This window comes from Cyprinus carpio, chromosome B13, assembly GCF_018340385.1.
Source record: "Cyprinus carpio isolate SPL01 chromosome B13, ASM1834038v1, whole genome shotgun sequence".
NCBI classification, from domain to species: domain Eukaryota; kingdom Metazoa; phylum Chordata; class Actinopteri; order Cypriniformes; family Cyprinidae; genus Cyprinus; species Cyprinus carpio.
In genome coordinates, this window is record NC_056609.1 from 20,728,003 (window position 1) to 20,750,030 (window position 22,028).

The 22,028-nt window shown below is 36.4% G+C and overlaps 3 protein-coding genes across 9 annotated transcripts in view; 2 read left to right on the forward strand and 1 right to left on the reverse strand.

The window, feature by feature from the left end:
- Positions 1–3,291, forward strand: part of arhgap22 (Rho GTPase activating protein 22) — a 26,215-nt gene extending 22,924 nt beyond the window's left edge. For all 3 annotated transcript variants that reach the window (XM_042737219.1, XM_042737218.1, XM_042737220.1), the window contains one exon: positions 769–3,291. In XM_042737219.1, the coding sequence (XP_042593153.1) occupies positions 769–991 (223 nt within the window). In that variant the 3' untranslated portion in view covers positions 992–3,291. The remainder of the gene's footprint in view (positions 1–768) is intronic.
- Positions 2,920–12,979, reverse strand: mapk8a (mitogen-activated protein kinase 8a). Of its 3 annotated transcripts, none has more exons than XM_042737223.1 (12): positions 12,728–12,977; positions 10,973–11,141; positions 10,761–10,890; positions 10,605–10,663; positions 10,293–10,431; positions 9,151–9,316; positions 7,594–7,665; positions 7,204–7,386; positions 6,768–6,892; positions 6,007–6,070; positions 5,278–5,355; positions 2,920–5,142 (listed from the first exon to the last, which is right to left on the reverse strand). In XM_042737223.1, exons 2-12 carry the CDS (start codon positions 11,092–11,094, stop codon positions 4,997–4,999), a joined length of 1,284 nt encoding a protein of 427 aa, XP_042593157.1. In that variant the 5' UTR covers positions 11,095–11,141; positions 12,728–12,977; the 3' UTR covers positions 2,920–4,996. The 3 variants fall into 3 exon arrangements, with proteins under 3 accessions (XP_042593157.1, XP_042593158.1, XP_042593159.1); XM_042737224.1 differs by lacking the exon at positions 7,594–7,665 and adding an exon at positions 8,705–8,776; XM_042737225.1 differs by having other exon boundaries at positions 4,995–5,147; positions 12,728–12,979.
- Positions 12,980–14,203: 1,224 nt separating this feature from the next.
- Positions 14,204–22,028, forward strand: part of ptpn20 (protein tyrosine phosphatase non-receptor type 20) — a 39,500-nt gene continuing 31,675 nt past the window's right edge. For all 3 annotated transcript variants that reach the window (XM_042737207.1, XM_042737208.1, XM_042737209.1), the window contains exons 1-6: positions 14,204–14,402; positions 18,130–18,277; positions 18,369–18,529; positions 19,039–19,104; positions 19,233–19,412; positions 19,513–19,588. In XM_042737207.1, the coding sequence (XP_042593141.1) occupies positions 18,154–18,277; positions 18,369–18,529; positions 19,039–19,104; positions 19,233–19,412; positions 19,513–19,588 (607 nt within the window). In that variant the 5' untranslated portion in view covers positions 14,204–14,402; positions 18,130–18,153. The remainder of the gene's footprint in view (positions 14,403–18,129; positions 18,278–18,368; positions 18,530–19,038; positions 19,105–19,232; positions 19,413–19,512; positions 19,589–22,028) is intronic.

Genomic DNA, 22,028 nt, shown 5'->3' on the forward strand with positions numbered 1-22,028 from the left:
CGAGTGCATTCACACTTGTAGTTTGGTTCTCTTGGTTCGTTTGGTCCAGACCAAAAAAGAAAACAATAGATTTGGTCCTGGTCAGCTTAGCGTTCACACTGGCATTTTTGACAGCAAACCTAAAGATACCAAACCTAAAGGCATAGTCATAAGTTCACAACCTGATTGGACAGGGTGGAATGATGTATATTTTGTGACGGATATTACCGAACACCCCAAAACAATAGGTGTGTCCGACTTAAAGTGGCTCTGCGCAGAGCAATCAGTGAATGACAACAATGTACTCATTCACCGATCGGTCTGTTCAGTGCTGCTTGAATCTTGGTATTATCAAACATTGTTCTCTTTGAGAAACCTGACCAGACCAACACAGCAACATTGTCTCAACCAATGATGTGAGTTTGGGGCGTGGCTTTCTGTCTCTGCCAATAGAAGAGAGTGTTTGAGAACCTGCTTGACAACAATTATTATTTTTGCATTTTCATTTGGTACTGCTAGCAACCAGGAAATATTACACTTAACCTTTCAGTTCATTTGATTAACTTTTACAATAAATAGCAATTTATTAATAAATGTTTTTTAAAAGTGTATTTTTATAGTGTATTAGTATTTTGGGTGAAGAACAAACCAAAATGTAAATTTAGTTCTTAACATCAAACTAATTTTCATTTTTGTATCGTGTTTTCTTTGCATTTCCAACAATATCACATACAGTAGAGTATTTGGCATGAACTTTAAAATTTAATGAACGTAATATATTTTTCTAAGGTTAGAGGAATCAAGTGTCATTATGCGTAACCAAATGGAGAGACTAGAGGAGAAGCTGGACCAGGAGAAGAAAAAGTATCGCATGTTGGAAATTAAACTCCGTAACTCTGAGCGGGCCCGTGAGGATGCAGAGACCCGCAACCGCTTGCTTCAGAACGAGATGGAAGAGTTCTTCTCCACTTTGGGAGATCTTACATTGGGAACAAGGACAAGCAAACTTTGACTGGACCTCTAACAGGCCTCCTGATTTAACACTGAGAGAATATGTGTTTGTTGTAGATAGAATTTGGAAATCTCTCTGCTCATGCATCATGAGTATTCAGAGGTGATTTTGTGCTGTTTTGTTATGGCGACTTGATCATGTGTAGCAGTTACACTTTTCTCTCTGATCTTCAGTCTTACATTTTAAAGGGATAGTTCACACAAAAATACAAATTCAATGGTTATTTACTCACCCTCGTATCGTTCCAAACCAATATTGCTGTTTTTCTGCAGACAACAATTATTAATTAAAAAAAAAAAAAATCTTCACAAGTAGTGCACATTTTGTGTGTGGAACATACAATGTTCTTAATGGCAAACTTGCCACTTGCTCTTTGTAAATAATAACAATATTTTCATTTTCAGGTGAACTATTCCTTTAAGGTGCCATTCAGTTATTAGCATTCATAACTTGCATAACGTTACCTGCACAGATAATACCAAAGCATGACATTTCTGACCAGACTGTTTCCAGTATTGGCCTCTCACATAAGGCAGGCCATTTTAATGGCATTTCCTGATAATGCATGGTATGAAATATGTCCTGCTGAGCTGTCTCTTGAGGTTTTGGGGAAATGATCACACAATCCTTTTTCATCCAAAGTCTATATCATTTACAACCAGTCACCATATACGTACAAGCTGCATCCCATCACACTGTGCCTCGCACTTCCAGACGAGATGAGATCGACTCTTACACCATCAGACCTCACAGACACAAACTCTTTTCAGCAAATCCCTTTATTGTAAGTAAAATGCACTAGAAAAAAATACTTTATTTCAGATTAGATGAGGTAACACCATCCAAACTGTTAAAATCTCAACTCTTATCGAAAGATCACTTCAGCTGCAAGATTGCCAAGGCTAGTATTTATTTAAGCTTATTAATGTACCTAGAACTATTTCTCAGGTGGTGTTTTTCAAAACACTCAATGAATGAGTGTCTTTATATAAAATAGATGATGGAACTAAGGCTGACATATACTTGAATGTGTTAAAGTAGCTTTTTTTATGTATGCACATACTGTATGTTCGTGTGATCGATTTTTTTTTTCTTCTGTTATTTGATTCCTGAATGCAGAAAGTGCCAAAGTAGAGGGCTTCAAAAAATCGGTGTTTCATTTCAAATGAAGACTCAATAGACTTCATAATAAATTGCCGTTGTATCAAAACAATTTTGTGACTTTATAATCAAGGAAAGTCTGATGCTGAGTGATATAAAAACTGAATCATGTACTGCCTAATAACTGTGTTGTGCAAAAGATATTTGATTTGTCAAACCTTTCAAAAATTTCTAATTCACCCCAAAATGATAATTCTGTCGAGTACACTCATCTTTCTAAACATTTGTTCATCTTCAAAACAAAAATGAAGATTTTTTTTATGAAACCTGAAAGATTGCTGTATTTCCATTCTACCAAAACTTAAATGCCTCAAGAAGTATGTACATTTGAGCTTATATTTACTATATTTCATATGCTTTCAATTTGTTCTAGGATCAGTGTTTATATGTGAATAAAAGCCTAAGTAAATCTGTTCATCATATAAAGCAATTGTGTCTACTCAGAAGACTTGGATTTAACCACTTTATTCAAATAAATATCCTTTATGAACTTTTTTAAAAATGGAATGGACTTTCAAAAGAGGGATCAATATCAGTTTTTTTAAACCTTAATCTGTGTTTTGAAGATGAATGAAAGTCTAAAGGGGTTAGAATGACAATTTTCATTTTTGGGTGAAGTAACTCTTAAAAGTCTTTGGTAATATATGTGGAAAGCAACAACAATTTCCAAAGTTAAATAAAGTTGTTCATGGTGAAGAATGATAAACTAAGAATAAGTTCTTGGAGAGGGCACAATAATGGGAGGAAAAACAACACACACAAACAAACCCATTTTCCAACTGTTTATTTCCATTTTTCCAGTTGTTATGATGTTAACACAGTTGAATTTCAGTGTGTTCTAATGAGGTGGTAATCTGCTAACCCTAATATAAAACAACTGCATCAGTTCGTGAAGTCTAATAAACCCAACACCATGATCTTATAGTTCTTGTACAGTGTTTTGGACTTAAAATCAAGTGCTAAGCAGGTCATGCAAGATACTGCCCATCGTTGAGACTGGGAAGAGAAACTTTTCCTCTCCATTTTTATTATTCTCTTTTCTTGGACAAAAATTTTCGCATAGATGTCGAGTCTGAAATAACACGGTTCATTGTTCAGCTTTGAGTTACTGCACATAAGCTGAAAAAAAACAAAAAACAGTCTAGAATAAACAAAGACACACACTCGTTGAATTGTATACACATACATACAGTACATTCTCACAGATTTAAACTACAGACACTTTAACACTCCTATTTATCTGAATAAATAAAATGAAATCAAGGTTACTTTAATACTTGTAAAATGTGAGCTGTATGGCATCAAGTGTGAGGTAGTTCAGACTCGACCTTAAAACGGCTCTTGTGTTTCATGCCTAAAAGCTTTTGCTCTCTGCAGTTACAGCAGGCTCAGGCTTCCCAGGCAAGTATGTAGGGCTTAATATCATTGCCACTGTTAAGAGCACTTAAAACAAAACAACAATAATATAAAGTAATAGCAAAATATTTCGTTTTTTACCCTGTGCACAGGCAAATAAATCCAATGGGCTAAACCCCATATGTCAACAACATTCAGATTCAACTTAGGCCTATTCAACATTCTCTCACCTTCACATTCTAAAGCAAATGTAAAACAAACCCACTTCCCTGATATATCTTAAACTTTTTATCAAATAATGTGTGGAGCTCCACAGTTTTCAATGTCACAAGTTACAAAACACATACGTACAGTAAGTCAATCCCCATTACAGTAGGTCCTGTTCATTTACAGCACATTACATGCCATTAAAGACCTTCCAACCTGACAGGAGAAAAAAAACTAAGTAAAACCAATCTAAAGACCTGGGATCATTTCACTGTTGTACAAAAATAAATAAGTAGCTTAACAACTCTAATGGAATATGCTAGAAATGAACCAGTGTAGACTTTTTGTTGTTGTTGTTGGTTTTCCAAATAATAATTTTTAAAATATGTGATCTACCAACTCAGACACAAATGTCAAGAAACCAACCTTATTAGGGTTTGGAAAAATATTAGACAAAAATGGCAAAATGTAAAACTGCAATGGTACAATCACAGCTAATGAAGCGCAATGCTTGTTCTATAAGCAGATTTTGAAGGGGTAAAACTATTTTTTTTTATAATTATGAAAAATAAAAAAGGTGCTGAAATCTTAGGTAACTAGGACTAGGACAAGAACTAGAACACCAGAGACATACGCACAAGCACATCACATTTCACAGTCAATCAGCAGCAAAACTATTCATGAAAAAATAACAGCCTGGTAAAATAAATCAATGTACATATAAAAAATATTTTTTTTTTTGATGTTGTGAGTTGTATCTAAATGCAACTGTACAAAATTTAAATAAAATGTGCTGCGCAACAACATGACCCAGAAAATGCCACCTCAGGCAAGTTATGTCAAAATCTACTTAAATAGCTGATATTAATTTGTGCAATATGGTTATGTCCATTGTAAAATACTAACATAGACTTGTTTCTAAAGACTTTCATATCCCAAGTGACCAAGAAAATTATACACTGACCAGGAAAAAGACTCAAAATAAATAAATTTGAGAAAATATATTCACAACTCAATCTTTACAGATCACCTTTCAAAATCACTCTACGACGACATGACAAAATACTCTAAATGTAGCTTATAAAAGAAGAGATTTGTTAAGGAGTTCACCATCATTGGCTGAGCCTGTTAGGGCTGTCGCTAAAAAGATAAAACTGTGTAGTCATTTACAGCATCTAGAGCGGAACTCAAAAAAGCCAAACCCGACCCAAAAGAAAGTATTAGACTGGCCTAAATCTGATACCATGCCACACACAGAGAAACTTCAGGGGAAGGTGATAGTCATCTGCAGCAGCTCAGGGGTCCCGCAGAGGCCTCTAGGCTGCTGTCTGTGTCTGAGGCCATGGTGGGCTCTGTGGACATGGACGAGACGTCATTGATGGAGGAAGAGGAGGAGGGCTGAGGTGAGCCGTTGATCACTGCTGCACCTGTGCTATGTGAAACACAACAGTCAGTTAGATCACCCAAACATGATGTGTGAGTATATGCAGCTGGAAAATCCATTTAAATAAAAAAATTATTAACAAAATCTGCATTAGACTAAGAGAACACATCTTACTAACCTATAGGGGAAGGCTGACCTCGAATGACACCGTTTTTCATCCGTTCTTCCCAATCCAGGACTTCTTTAAAGATCAGCTCTGTAGAAGACAAAGAAAACAAAGAAATAACAATTAAAATATAACGCGAGAGTGAAACTCAGAGGCCTGCACAATTTTTATCTATATAAGCCATTTAAGGAAATAAAGTTTGTAAATGAATCTATTAAATCCATAGGGATTTCACTGGGGAAAAAATCTATAGTAACTTGAAAACATGGTAATGAATACCAGCATTTAATTACATGGATGAAAGGGACTGAAATTAAACCAATTGTTTTGTATTTCTCCAAATAAACTGATTCACTAAAATGAATCGAAACTAGTTTGTCATTGGAAAATTAAAAAACAGCTGAGCTGCTGTCATGCAGCTGAAAAAGTCAGTTGCATTGTTACTTAGATATTTACTGTCATACGCTGAACAGATGAACGAATCATGGAAACTGGCAAGGTTTAAGTTGACAGCACACGCTCCATGAGTAGAAAGAAATATCAATCTTTCTAATTTAAGCAACTGCCGTCAGACATTTAAACATGCTGAGGAGTTTATTAACACTATTCAATCAGGTGACCCCTGCAGACAAGATTTCGACCGCATGTGCAGTGGGCAAATCATGTTCGTTCTCAGCCTCTGGCACTTTCCTTTTGCATCGGATTTCACTCTGTGAACTTTAAATTAGAAAAACAAACCACCTTTCCATTCCTCCACTGTGTGTTCCCTCTCATCGAGCTGTTTGTCTATGATTAGAGGAGGTGGCTGAAGAGAGAAAGATAAGCACACATAATTATACTGGTGAGAAAAACAATCAATGTGTTGAATATGAGCTTATCTGGGGGGAAAAAAACAGAGAGAACTATTAGATAGACTACTGTTGACAAGTATGATATCAGTAAGATTTTTTTGTTTTTGAAAGAAATTAAACTTATTCAGCAAAGACAAAATTGAGCTTTTGTAAATTGTATTTATAATGTTACAAAACATTTCTATTTCAAATAAATGCTGTTCTTCTGAACTAAAAAAAAAAACCTGAATGTAACAGAATTAACAAAAATATTAAGCAGAATTTGAATGATTTCTGAAGGATCATGTGACACTGAAGACTTAAGTAATTATGTCTGAAAATTTGGCTTTGCCATCAGAAGAATAATTTACATTTTAAAATACAGTGAAACAGAAAATGGTTATTTTAAATTGTAAGAATATTTGACAAAATTACTGATCTTTGATCAGATAAATATGGCTTTGGTGAGCATAAGAGACCGCTTTAAAAACAAAAAAAAATTGTAACAGTAATTGTAACACTTTTGATAAAAAGGTCTAAAAATTGCAGCCCTTTGTTTGATGATTTGGGAAAACATTTTTGTAGGCTATTCATCAAAATTACAATGAGCTTGCATGTGTACTTGACGGCAGTGCATTGGAAATTAGTGTGTGTGAATGCGCATAAGCCCACCGCTTCCACTTCAGCTGGGTCGTACCACACGTTAATGTAGGGGTGCTGCAGAGCTTCATCCACAGAGATTCGTTTGGATGCATCTATCACCAGCATTTTAGACAGAAGGTCCCGCGCCTGGCTCGCTGCATAACAAATCACATCCAATACAAAGAGTTAATGGTACTTCAGTTGTTCTCAAGTGGCCTGACATGTCACCTCGACAACACAGCAGATTATTCAGGCCACTCACTCACTGTGCATGCACTGGAAATGATTAGAATTTTGAATTAGGCTGTTTTGCTTTTGCAAATATGTGTGTCAGTTAAATGATGGATGAATTCTTTAATAATAACATTTTGACTTGCACATTTGCAAGCAGCAACTGCACAGCTGCCTAATTAAGTGAACTGCTACAGAAATAATGTCACCCATTTAAACCTTCAAGCAGATGTACCTTTCAGTTTGTTGTGTTCTGAATCAGCTGGGAACAGGACGTCGGGAAAGAGCTTCTCAAAGCTGTATCCAGTGTACCGTGGCCTATTCTCCACATAGGTCCGCACAGACTGGTTGAGTTTCATCATAAACTCCTGGGATGGTGTTCCCAGTTGCTCTATGACTTTGTTCCACTGATCAATATCTCAGGCATTAGGGGGTTAAGAAAAGTATAAACAGTCCTACAATATATAAAATGATCATCTTGAAAGCTTTCCATAAATCCTTTACATTGAACCAACTCATTTTCATTGCTTATGCCATAGTGTACCATGGGAAACAAAGTATTGTGTTTACTAAAGAGAAGTGATGACCATGGAATGGATGGCACACGATAGACAGGTAAGGATACGATCTGAACCTGGAAACAACACACTACCTCTGACCATTTCAGCCATGATACAGCCAACAGACCATACATCCACTGAAAAATGAAATGAAAGTTGAAATTAGCATGCAACACAAAGCTTAAAAAAGGATGCAAAATGACAAAATGATGTTGAAATCAGATGGCAAGAAGAGTGATGTGCGTCATGCAGGATCTGCCTTGTCTAACATGGAAAATCAGTGAGGCTGGAGCACAGACGTAACAGAATAATCATTGCAATACTATAAATAAACCGGAAACGAGTTTCACAGTGCATTACAGGCCTGACCATTTACACTCATGTTGTGACTCACGATGGTGACTCATTAACTGATTATGATGGAAGGAAAAAAATGTTGCACAGTATTACAGATTTAGATTTATAGGATTTTTTTACAGATGACATCAAAATCCTGATGTAGACCTTTTGGGACGATGGGACGGTGTGTTCTCAAACACCATCAAGCAACCCTTGACCTAATGGTAAGCCTGAAAGATCCCAAATTTCTAATATATACTACCATTTAAACGTTTGGAATTGGAAAGATTTTTTAAATGTTTTTAAACATCTTTTATGCTCACCAAGGATGCCTTTCTCCCTTGTCACAAGAGCAGAGAACAGAACAGCTACAATGGCTAAATGAATATCAAAACAACTAGTACCAACATACAATAATAATTTTAAAAATAATTTCCAGAATATGATTTAATATGAAACCAGAACAAGTACCAATGAGAAACAACTAATAAAAAAAGCAGGTGCCAGTGTAAAAATTCAAAACTAATCCTTCAAAATAGTGGTGTTCACCAAAGTAAAGCCAAAATTAGCCAAAAAGTCAAATCCGCCCCTCACAGAAATAAATAAGGGAGTGAAATGCAAGAAAAAAAGAGCTATAATCAAAACACAACCAACCAGCGTTTGAAGAACATACAGCATGCATAAAAATATAAAATAATCTTCATTAAATTAATACCAAACTAGCAAGGGACTATACAGTATATCTAGCTTATTATGAGTAAAATGCAGTTTGTCAAAATGACAACAGACAATAATTCTAGCGGCATTTTTTTTTTTACTTGTACGGCTCAAGGATACAGTCCCTCCCAGGAAAAAGGATTTTGTGACGGACCATTTCTGCCAAAATGCAGCCCACAGACCAAATGTCCACTAAGCGCGTGCAGCAGAGGGAAAGAGAGAAAACAGTTAAGCAGGAAGTCAGGGGGTGTTAGTATTTTTGTACTGTTGCATAAGAGCTTGTTTTATTCATTATAGTTTGGGTAAGAGATGAATGAACACGCCAAGCCATTGTCTACTCATCATACACTGAACAGACTTTACATTTCATCAAAGTGAAAACAAAAAGACAGAATTCCCTCGTAACACATTTTGGTGCTGAAACCGCAAATCTATTAGTGCAAGGAAAGCTTTAGAGAGGCCTATAAAAGCGTGAAATGAAACCTGCAACATGAGGATGATATTGGCCGTTAAGCATGCATAGGATGTGCCAACTAGGCATTCTGCAGCTTGTCAGCAGCACTGACCATTGGCTTGATATCCCATTCCCAGGATGACTTCAGGGGCTCTGTAGTAACGTGTCACCACATATGGTGTCATCAGCAGACCCGTAGCTGCTGTCCTGGCCAGACCGAAATCCAGGATCTTCAGGGTACAGTCTGATTTTACCACGATGTTGCTGGGTTTCAGATCCTAAAGAATCACAAGACAGAATATTAGTCAATTTGCCACGTTTTCATGAGACTAAATAAGAAAAATATAATGTCAAATATAATATAAAAATATAATGCCAGTCCAAAAGACTGAGACCTAAGAAAACTTAAAACTTGAGAAGAACACACACATAAAGCTTTGATATTTAAAATTGTGACATTGATTATGTTGAAATGTTTGATGTCAGTATAATTTTTAAATAATTGCAAATAAACTGGTTATAAATTGTGTGGGCTTTAGAAAGCATTTTAATTTTCAGCGACATTATTCACTATTTTTGGTTTCACTTATGATGCAGTCGAACTGAAAACTGACCAACAATACAGTATATTTCCAAGGGCTAAAGTGTATCAAATCTAATGATCTGTATTCCACTCTCAACAAACAAGTCTTTCCACACCATTAACCTTGAAAAAGATGACTTATTTCCTTTCAGTGTTCCTTTGTTTTCTCATCACTTATCGACAGATCTGTCAGAGTGAAACCATTTTTATTCATTTAACGCTTGATTATCCACAGCTGCAATGAAATTTGCATATTTAATGTTCAAAGGTGGCCATTCATGGGACATGACCTTGTGCAGTGACACGAGAGTCATTGTACTAACATAAAGGTCTCCGGTCATATCTGCGCAAAAGCAGTACACTGTATAAGACACAGGGAAAGTCAAGGTGAAACGGGACAGCGATGTTTACTGAGGATCAATTGATCGCTTTCCTCCTGTCGCCTCTCAACACATCCCTGCCTCAACAGCGCAATGCAGTCCACAGCAGCAGCTGCAGTCAGGCAGTCAGGCAGGCAGAGCTCTGGCTTTTTGTAATCAGCCCAGGGGATGAAACCCCTCCCCCTCCCTCACCTTAACTGATTATTAAGCTTTTCGCTGTCAGTGCAACCTTGGCTGTGCACGGCAGTCTTTTTGTTTAGGTGGACAGGCTTTAGGCTAAAGAGCACAGACCCTGTGGATGATCCCCGCCGAGTGGAGGTGTTTTGTTCCGCACAGCATCTGGTACAGCAGATAGGACAGCCGCTCGTGGTCCAGCTCCATCTGAATGACTTGGCAGAGGTTGGCGTCCATCAGCTCCATTACTAGGTAACTGTCGTTGGGGAAGGGGCGGGACAAAAAAAGAGGGTGTGATTGGGGGGGTAAGAGAGAGCAGAAAAGAAGGGGAGGGGTGTGTGTGGATGTGAGAGAAAGGGGAGAGAGCATTACGGGGTATCATCGGGGGTCTGGCATTTTTATCTGTGTAAATACACAACATATACTCACACATCTTGGAATTCTTCTAATGTTTTTTGTGGTGTAAAAACATTTAAGAGGCCTATTATCTGGAAATGAAAAAGCATATCTATTAGACCGTTTATGCTCTGCTGTATTTCCCATTGCATGCAACATGTCACAAGACATTTTGGGGTCATGACTTACATTTTTATGGTTGACGCACTTCATGAGCACCAGCTCTCTGTATGCACGTTTGGCATGAGTCTGATTCTGAAAAGGCCGGCTGAGTTTCTTTATAGCCACATTTCGCTCAAGGTTGTGGTCATAGGCTGAGCTAAAAGAGAAAAGGATGCATGAAGCAGATGAAAAGATGCGGCAACTGGGATATGAGGTGGAATATGAGCTCTAGAACATACCATACTATTCCCTGAGCACCCGAGCCAATGGGTCTTAGATTCTGATACCGCTTCAACACTGTGAATGTTGAATCACCCACATCTACGCTGTAGAATTCTTTTTCTCGCTTATTTTTGTTCATGGTGAAGCCGAAGTGTGAGCATCCGAACAAGGCAGACTTTTACAAACCTAGACCATAAAAACAAAAACAAAATCCACTGTTGTGATATCTTCACCACCGTAACATGATTTTCCTGCAGGATCTTTTTTTCTTGGCACAGCTAAATAAATTGAAAGGACAGCATAGAGTGGTCCCGAACCTCTTTTTGGCTCTGCGCTTTATCTCTGTGCCATCAAAAAGAAAATAACTAGAGCATACAGCTTTTAGAAACACACGCACACATAAAAAGGGGACTCATATGCCACAAAAGAGTAGGGCAGTTTCCTAATAGCTTTTAACCTGAGTTAAAACAGCAGGACTAACAGCATGACCCAGTTCCACAGAAAAATGCTTCCACATATTTAGCTGTTTCTGCAAATGGCATAATGTCAGGGATATTTTTTTCCCTGACACGTCATCATTAAAAGTAATACAATTCACTGTGATGAAAGGAAGTAGCACTGAATATGTCCAAATATGAAAGCATGAAGAAATTGCATTTTGGATCCATAGCAACAGAGAGAGACTTTTCTCAAGGCTTCATTCTAGACAAGCTTTGATTTGTGGTTGTCACTTTGTCCAATCAAGCAAGAAAAAAATATAAATAAATAAATTACCAACCACTTTTTGACATACAGGCCAATATCAATACTTACACAATCAGGCACGCAACCAAACAAACCAGTTATTCAAGAAACACAATTTCTAATTTTACTCAGAGCCAAATATTAGTCTTCCAGGATAACAACACTAACTCACAACTACTTGTCACAACATTCCCAAAGAGAATAATTTCAAACCACAAGTATTATTATGCAAGAAGAATAAGAGAAATTAATAGAAACCACATTTGTGTAATTAAATTATTTCTAAAATACAGTATTCAGGACAGCTTCACTTAAAAAAGGTAAAAATTAATCATAGTGACTGACTACTGGCTAAAAAAAAATACACTTTCTAGTTAAGTATATCTAGGTTATATACGGTCTAAACAATGGGACAAATCTTGATTAAGACAAACTTTTATGGTTTGTTCATGCGATTAAACATTAGGGCTCATAGTTTCTGTCAGTTTCACTAATAACTATAACAATTTACTCATCACACAGATCTAATGGGCAAATTTTCTCAAGCAGAAATCAATCAGCCTGTTGCCAATTTAAAAGTGGTATTTACATTTTTGATAATATATAACGTTATATCCGGATTTATATGACAGCACAGGCCAATAAGATACAATGTATACACGAGAAATAATGTATAGTTTTTGTAAAGTCTTTGACAGTGATCAGGTTACATACTAAACCCATAAGTAAATCCGTCTTTCTTATGTTTCATTCCTGATTAAATTCTATCCAGAAAACACACACAGTATGGTTACAGTGGGTGGCTGGCAAAGCGAGCAGCTTGACAAATAGCATTGTAAGCGATCTCACATAACCGACGGAGCCCGGCTCATTTATTAGCCGCTACGTTAAAAGCCTCATCATTCAAAACAACGACATTATCGTATTACTGTCTCAAATAAAAGAAAATGAGCTGTGATGTATACACACACCCTCCCCCACGGCGAAACAATACTACGCATTAAAACCACCTTAAAACGCTCACTTACCTGCTACGATTAAAATATAAACACTCCCTGTATCCTAAATGCCACTTAAATGCCCAGACTCTTCAGAAATGATGTAGTGAAGGCTCTATCGATTATTAATAGCGCTTATTCGGCTGCTGGTTTCGATAACATGACCTCAGCGTATTGAAAGCGCTTTCTTCCACTGGCAGCAGGCCTCGCGTGCACTGCGGACGACATGCGCTCTACGTCACCAAACCCCACGCGCTTCCGTGCCATCATCACGCCGGTCTATTCATGGATACAGCATTCTATCTATCTATCTATCTATCTATCTATCTATCTATCTATCTATCTATCTATCTATCTATCTGTCTGTCTGTCTGTCTGTCTGTCTGTCTGTCTGTCTGTCTGTCTGTGAATCTATTCTATTAAAATCTGTCAAAATAGCCTAATATTGATCAAAATTAGGCTATGTTGTGCATCCTTTTAAGGATATTAATATATGTAACCCACTCAGATAGATACTTTAATTCATAAAGTATAAAAATAAATTTTAAAATGCACAATAAAAACTGTTAATCTAAACAAAGAGTAAATAAATCATAAATTAATCATGAATCCTTGCTATATCAATCTGTTTCTAAAAAAAGAGAGTACACTGAAACATTCTTTCCCTAAGGGCAAGTTATTTATTTTAAAGTTAAAAAAGTATAGTTAAAAAAAAAAAGTATAGTACAAAAATATAGATGTGAATCATTACCCTAAGTTTTTTTAATTGGAGTTTTTCCCAGTGTACTGTCACAGTTGCGGCACCTAATAACGTTTTTTTTAAAAGTTAACAGGTATTTTGTTCACCAAGGAGACAACAGTGGCGGTGATGAGCTTGAGATGAAATAGATAAGTAAATACCAATTGTTTTAATATACATTTTTGATTCTGTGTCATTTTCAATCAAGATGTAAAAGTATGCAAAAAAAAAGAAAAAAGTGTACAAATGTTTAATTTTGTGTATTTTAGAGATACATATGCTAGCTATCTTTAGCAAGACAAAAGAGTCAGCCATTTTATTCAAAAATGTTTTAAATGAAATTTTCACTTCAGAATGTTATTTAACACAGTACAGGACTTGAAATGTGATGAAAACAATCAGAATACTTCTGTGGACGAGGACAAATAAAATGCTATTTAAATATATAGGCCTACATAAAAGGCCCATGGCCTCTGCTGTGGTGGTACCCTCCTCACACTTCAGGTACTAATTTGGGGGTAAATAAGGTACTGTACACATATGTACCTTTTAGCTTTTGTACCTTTGGGTGCCATCCCAGTGACAGTTTTCTAACTTTGTTTTGAGATTGATGAGTAAAAAAAAATGGGGTCCTGAAGACTTCCTCATCCTCTTTTGTCATTGCTCATTTAATCCAATTGAGCTCTTAGCTGTGGTCTAAGAATAGTTGTTCAATTTGCAAAAATGTTTTGAGGTCCCACAGACATCAGTTGCTTCTCAGTGATTAGATGTGAGTAGTTTATCAGCAAATGCATTTTTGTCTGGTTGTACAGTATGCTGAATTGGAGATTGTGCATTGCTAGGTCGCATGAGGCACTTGGTAACAGAAGGTAAACGAAACGTAGTGATTCACAGGATTAAAGTGTGTGTGCCAGGACTGAAGGCATCAGAGGGAGATCAGGACCTTAAGACATCGAATGCTAGAAGGTAAAAGCAATTCATATTCCTAAAATGATAGATCATGTTTAGTAGTTATAATTTGTACAATTTTGTGAATCTCTCTTCATTTAAAATTCAGAAAGTTGTACGCTCTAAGATTAACAACATAGTCCGTTGGTAATTAATTAATGCTGCTGCCATGACTTGGCCAGCTACTGTATATTAGTTAATGCTATTAATATGCTACAGTGCTGAGTTGTGATTATTTTATGTATATCTCAGAATTTTTTAAATATGGACAGGGAAAGCCTAGAACCTCTCAATCAATAAAGAATGCAAAAAGAAATATACAAAAACTAAAATTACTTTTATTTTCCTGATATTTTTAGTTTAGATTTAACCAGTGTTTATGTGCCCCTGTTATTATTTACACAAAAAATTACACAAAGGCTACGCTGGATTTGATTATTGAAGGAATGCAGTGAGTTTAGTGTCATTTCTTTCTCTTAGTCCATGAGAAAATGCATGTCTTCCTAGATACTAATGGTCTGAGAGAGCGCAAGCTTATTTTGATTTTTATTTCTATTTTATAAGCACATATGTATACAGCAATGTTGATTTAAGTATTTTTAGCATTTGTGTGCTCGAAATTAAGCATTCTATTTCTGACAGGCCACAAAAAGAAACTCAAGGCTTCTTGTAAAGTTCAGATCTATGTTTAAACATCTGTAGGTCCTACTTAACCTTCTTTGGAGTTCAAGCTCATTATTTCATGGGTACTTTTTTGTGTGTGTATGTGTCCAGCCCAAACATTTGTTGTTCTGATTGATATGACATACTGAGGCTTAGAACATCCCAGTATCCATAAATTACTTATGTTTTTAGATTATTGCGTTTACCGTATCTTAGTATGTCCTTTTTTACAAAGGTGTTGAATCAGCCTATTAACACCCAGGTTGTGTAATTAACTAGACGTTGTAATCTCCCTGTATTGGCACCCACACTTGATCTAGTTTAATATAAGCCTCATGACAACCAAACAACAACAGACTGAACATAAGGTTTTAAAATACATTACAGTCATTCTTATTTACATGCATTTAGTATATTTACTTAATATAATTAATATATATTTTTTATCTAAATGTTTTCATATAAATTAATTTTTTTTATTTATTTTATTTTTGACAACATTTAAAGTTCTGAAAAGTCAAATAGATGTCTTATTTTTTAAGTAGCTCTTCAGATTATACAAAATATACTGCCAAATAGCCGTGAGACGGATAAAGGGATACTCCACCCCAAAATGAAAATTTTGTCATTAATCACTTACCCCCATGTCGTTCCAAACCCGTAAAAGCTCCTTTCGTCTTCAGAAAACAATTCAAGATATTTTGGATGAAAACCTGGAGGTCTGTGACTGTCCCATATACTGCCAAGTAAATAACAGAGTCAAGGTCCATAAAAATCGTCATAAGAATACTCCATCTGCCATCAGACATGCAATCTGGGTTATATGAAGTGAAAGGAACACTTTTTGTAAGCTAAGAAAACAAAAATAACAACTTTATTCAACAAATCTTTTGTCAACAGTCTCCTCTGTGTCTCTCCATATCACCGTATGCTGTGTATGCTCTTCTGTATAATCCATGCCTCAAGGATGCGTGTTTCTACATGTATATAGCTTTGATTTGAAAGAAAACAGCGCATCCTTGTGGCGCGGATGATACAGAAGAGCATACGCAGCATACGGTGATATGGAGAGACACAGAGGAGACAAAGGAATTGTTGAATAAAGTCATTATTTTTGTTTTCTTCACTTACAAAAAGTATTCTCATCGCTTCATATCGTTACGGTTGAATCACTGATGGCAGATTGACTATTCTGACGATGTCTTTCATACTTTTCTGGACCTTGGCAGTGTAACTTACTTGGCAGTCTATGGGACAGTCACAGGCCTCCCGGTTTTCATCCAAAATATCTTACATTGTGTTCCGAAGATGAATGGAGCTTTTATGGGTTTGGAATGACACGGGGGTAAGTGATTAATGACAAAATTTTAATTTTGGGGTGGAGTATCCCTTTAAAGAGGCAATGCTACAACAGTAATAATTACAGCAATATCCTCATTATTTATGAGAGCTGTTATATAGCCTTTACTTTATTTATTTATTATTATTATTACATTTTAGTAAATTCCTCTTAATTTGAACTAAAGAGAAACCTGAAAATATTTTTGCTCTCTATGCCATTAATTGAAGTGTAGTGTTTTACCTTGACATGCTGAAATTAGCAGAGTAAGAATGTGGTTGAGGAAAAAAATGTAGAGTCATGACTCTAAGACTTAATGGCTGATGTTGGTTACATCTCTTGGCACATTTACTTGAGCAGTCACTAGGAGTACCTTGGCAATATCCAGGTCCTGATGTCTCCTTATATCCCAGATCACATGCCAGATTTCTTTAATCCTTAACATTCTTTATTGCAATTTGCTTTGCAATCTGAATCAAAATGTTCTGTTAACAGCATTCGACAATGTTACTTGTGATGTGATTAATTGTGGAAAAGTGTATGCAAAAATGTGTAGATAATATTTGATTTTATTCCTTTGTGAATTGACTGGATAAAAAATTATATGCACTAATGAATCATGATCTATGTGCTTTTAGAAAGTCAATACTGTTGTAATTTTATGTGGACTTTAACCAGCCACACATCACTTCATGTATACATCACAGTAAGAGGAAACCCTTAAAGACCAGATAAATTAATAAAAAAGACACTATTCTATTGGTTATATTATAATAATTATATTTCTCATAAATACCAAAGAATTTGTTATAGTAAGTAAGTTACTATAGTAAGTAAGTTATAGTAAGTTCAATTCTGCTCTTGCGAACAATTTAGATTTATGAACGTCTACATCAAAAAGAGTGGTACCAAAGGAACAATCTTTTGATAAGTGCATATTATTGATTAGTGATGGACATGTTCTTGATGTGAAATGTCTCCCTCTGGCGTCCTTCTTGAGTAGCTACAGTTAATCATACCAGAGTACATACAGTTTTTCCTAATGGCTTTGGCACATTTTTTGAAACAATCTTAAAATTTTTTGAACTGTAAGTGCAATTGTCACAACCGTTTCCTGGAACATTAGAACTCTACTGCATGTCAAACCATTTAATTCATGCCCACACTGTAAAAGACTCCAGGATACTATCTCTATTGTTCATGGGAAATAAAGATTTAGATGTGGATTAGCAATAGATATTTTAACCAAGATATTTAATATTGGGGGGAAAGTGGCTAAAATCTTTTAAAATCTTTGACATCTCTGCATAATTTGTGTATTAATGCAGAAACTTTGGGAGGGCGTCAGATTCACTGATAATAAAACACAAATGTAGTAAATTAAAATCAGTGTTTGCAGTTTGCTTCTCTCTGAAAATGATCTGAAAATGAAAGAAATTTATTTGTATGTGAAGTACAATCCAATCACCAGTGATTATGCATAACAATTGGCACATTTTTGCCTAAGCTTATTCCTTTTATAGCTGGAAATGAAGTCAACAAAAGACAAAAATAGATAATTGTAGACAGATTTAGAGTTACACATCACACAATATAAAAAATGTATATTACACAATATTGTTATGAAACATTGGTGATGAGCTCAGAGTCCCTGCTGCTCACTTTGTTTAGGCTCCATCCTCCTCTTTCATCTGATTTCTCTCCACCTCTATTAGCCAGTTAGCTTGTGTCTCTCCTTCTTAGGTATCTGTCTCGCGATTCCGCAGGATGAGCAGCACATTTGTGACCCTCGCAGAGGTGCTGGAAGCCAGAGGAGGACCGCTGGAAGAGGACGAGGTGTGGTCGCTCCTGCTGGGCTCAGCCGAATCCCTCTTAGACCTTTCCTACAAAGGTAAAACACTGACCTTGACGTTAGTTGATTTTTCCTGATGGTGTAGAGTGCACTCCATGAAAAAATAATTAATGTGGATCTTTTTTTCTAGGTCACAATATCTGCAACATTATAACTCCTGCATCACTGCTCTTGTCCGCGACTGGGACGCTGGCGTTCAAGAACTGTGCTGTGACAGATGAGGTGTGTGCCTTCACAGCCCCAGAGATGCTGCAAGGCCGTGCCATCTCCACCAAGCTAGCCATGGAGAAGGTCAGTTTCATTCAGCGATGCATGCCAACACTTATGTATGTAGCACTCTTGTCAGAGATTGATGCACAGACACAAATATATATTATATAGCCTATACATCAGACTTTGCAAATCATATAAGTTTTTTACGAAGATACATGGTCATGCTTGAGATGTAGTTCAATGTTTCTGTAAATAACAATAATACTAATAATAAAATATATAATGATACAAAGAAACCCAATATTACTTATAGCCTAAAATAAAATGAGCTAAGGTCTGACAGGCTCATGATGAATATTAATTACCACCCTGAAGCGGTCATATATGTCACGTAGTGAAAATAAAATTATTCTCACTTATTATCACTATTCTCAATTTATTTACCAATTAACACCAAATTTTATAGACATATTCCGTATTTTGTCGCCTAGTGCAAAATTTAGTCGCAAAGAAGGTTGGATTTATTTTAGAAAAAGTGCTTCAGTTGAATGCTCACAGAAATATAATTTATGTGTCATTTCTTCCAGATAATCGTTTATTCTCTTGGGATGACTCTGTATTGGTCAGTTGATTATCATCTCCCTCAAAACCAGGTCAGTCTCTAAGAAATTCAAGTAAAAAAATCGTAAATCAAGTAAAAGATTGATGAACAAGTCATGCCAGTGAAGAACAAGGCAGCTACATATAAATGAGAAAATAAATGTGTTTTCTGCTCGGTTAGCCCATTCAGCTAAGTGACTCTCTGAACTGCCTTGTCCTGAGCATGTGTGAGGACATGGCCCATCGACGAGCCAACCTGAACTCCATCTTGGAGGTGTGTGAATCACACCACAAAGCATCTCTCATGCCTCCTCCCAACAAAGTTATTAAACAGCTGGTAGAGGATGTCTTCCAAGACTCTGTAAGTTAAAAAGCATATCATTTATACCTCAAACACTTCTCAATTGCTCAATTTAGAAAAAAAAAAAATAGCCAAGAAGTTCATGAGATTTCATTTCCAGGTGGATCGAGCTGCTTTAACTGAAAATGTTGTACAGTTGAGTGGGAAAAGTCAGATGATCAGAGAAAGACTACATGGTAGGAATTCCTTTGAATCACAAAATTTTATCCTTTTATGTTCTTATTGTTGTGAAATTGTAAAGAAGTGTTGTCAAGTAAGTTTGAGTATGAAAACCTGAATAGAGGCAGAATATTATTATTTTTAATATTTTAAATTGTTATTTTTATATTTTAATTATTTTCATGTTTAAAAATGTTTATATTGCATGTAAAATGTGACTTGATGTTTTGATACATATTGTAAGAGCCAATTTTACGTTTCAATAATTTGTATGGTATTGTTTCTTGGAGTGTTAATTTCAAGCATAAACTGAATATATCATATTTGTATCTTTCTTTCTGAGGTAGTTCTGTTTTTTCCTGTATTTATTTTATATATATTTATATATATATTTTCAGTACTGTTTCCTATGTTTTCTGATGTACAGGCTAATTTCTGTTCTGTTTCTTTAATGGTTACGCCCACTTGGGCGGAAGATTGAACTGGGTAGTTGTTCGTGTATAGGAAATAAGGGAGAAACAGTTTTCTTACCGTTTTTCGTCTGTCATTAAAAAAAATAACTCTTGTTTAAACGTTCAAGGTAACAGCAGTTAAAGGTTTAACAGGTGAAACCATAGGAAAGGCTACAGGAGCCATCAGGATTTTGTATAGTTTCTAATTTTGTGTTTGGATTAAACTTTTTTGATTGACTTCTGTGACGAGTAAGAAGCTTTTTTCCTGTTCCAGTGAAGTTAACATAGGACTTTGCACCTACATTAAAGTAAGAAAACTTCTCTTTTTCGTTTGAAGCGAGCAATATTTTTGTTTTTAATTTTATGATTATTGAGTGATTAACGCAACATCAAAGACCATAACGTTACTTGGATATTAACGGACTTTCGCGGGATTCTCGGCTGAGATTCTCCGATGCCATTTGGATTACATACACTACGGATTTTGCTGATCGGACTTTAGTGAGCTTTCACAACTTTTTCGGACGTTTTGGGGATATTATTGGACTTTGAATATTGCTGAACTTTGCTGCGTCATGGTCCCGCCATGTTTGCGTTTCCACACAGCATCGCAAGAGGGCGATCTCATCTGCTTTCGTGATGAACGCAATGCGCGCTTTGAACACGAACATTGATTACTATGGAAACAGAGGAATTGAACGCGGCCTCTAAAAGAGTGCCGAAGATGACTGTTAAAGCACAAGAGGAACGGCTTCATCACTTGTTGGGAACTAGAAGAGCCAAGCTGGGACATTTAACAAGGCAAATGAGAGAAATTGAAGCTTTGCTTGAGGACTCTGGTAATGTTGACACTGTGTATGATTGTATAAATGGTGAGTTTGCACAGTCCTTTGCTGCATTCCAAGACATTAATTATGCAACCAGAGAATTTATGTCAGATGATGAGGCATATTTAGATCAGTTACATTGGTTCGAACCGAAGTCTCAAGCAGTTAAGCACTTTGTAGACAAGGTTAAAGACTGGGTTGAAAAAGTAAAACTCCAATCCAAGGAGGCAGAGCAATGTGATGCAGAGGTTGAATGTAATGACAGTGCCTCAATGGTTATCTCTTCTTCACAACTGCCTCTCTTTCCAAAAAAAATCTCGTAGTCAGGTGGCTTCAGGTGTTTCATCTACAGCTTCTTCTAGACTGAAAATTGAAACTGAAAGGGCAGAGCTGTTGGCACGAGCTAATGCGTTATTACAGAAACAAGAGCTTGAGAGAGAGGAAACTGAGCTCAAAGCAAAGAGGGAAAATTTAGAGCTCCAAACTGCTATTGCTGCGGCTGAAGCCAAACTTCAGGTTTTGTCCATGTATGAACCAGCTCGTAGTGTTTCTGATGCATCTGGTAATGCAGCTAGGGCTGCCACTATTGCAGAAACCCTTAAAGCTACACCTAATCAAGTAGTACGGCCAAAAACATTTTCTCGTGAGCTAGCACCTGATACTGATGCAGTTCCAAGAGACAGTGATGTGCATCATGATTTTGCTAAATCACAACCAACAAGGTCAGATGTGAGAATTCCTTCACATGTTGATACAGGAAGCTTGTTCAACATAATGCAACGTCAAAATGACATTGCTGAGATTTTCATGAAACAGCAGTCTTTATCTACTCTTCCACCTATGGATATTCCAGTGTTTAGTGGAGACCCGCTGGATTTCACATTCTTTATTCGAGCCTTTGAACATGGAGTAGAGAGTAAGACAACAAATAACAAAGACAGATTGTACTTCTTAGAACAGTTTACCAAGGGGCAACCAAAGGTTCTGGTACGCAGCTGTCAACACATGCCTTCTGAAAGGGGCTACAAAGAGGCTAAAAGACTACTCTACCAACATTTTGGTAATGAGTACACAATCGCCACTGCCTATACAGAAAAGGCACTGAACTGGCCAGCTTTAAGGCCTGAGGATAATAAAGCCTTAAATGAGTTTGCTCTTTTCCTTACTGGTTGTTGCAA

What these genes read in the sequence shown, in the direction of transcription:
- mapk8a (XM_042737223.1), bottom strand. Translation starts at nt 11,094, where the DNA reads ATGAACAAAAATAAGCGAGAAAAAGAATTCTACAGCGTAGATGTGGGT. An exon ending in AGTGCGTCAACCATAAAAAT is followed by an intron (nt 10,664 to 10,760) that starts GTAAGTCATGAC and finishes TTTCATTTCCAG; the next exon opens with ATAATAGGCCTCTTAAATGT. An exon ending in AGAACACAACAAACTGAAAG is followed by an intron (nt 6,893 to 7,203) that starts GTACATCTGCTT and finishes TTTGTTATGCAG; the next exon opens with CGAGCCAGGCGCGGGACCTT.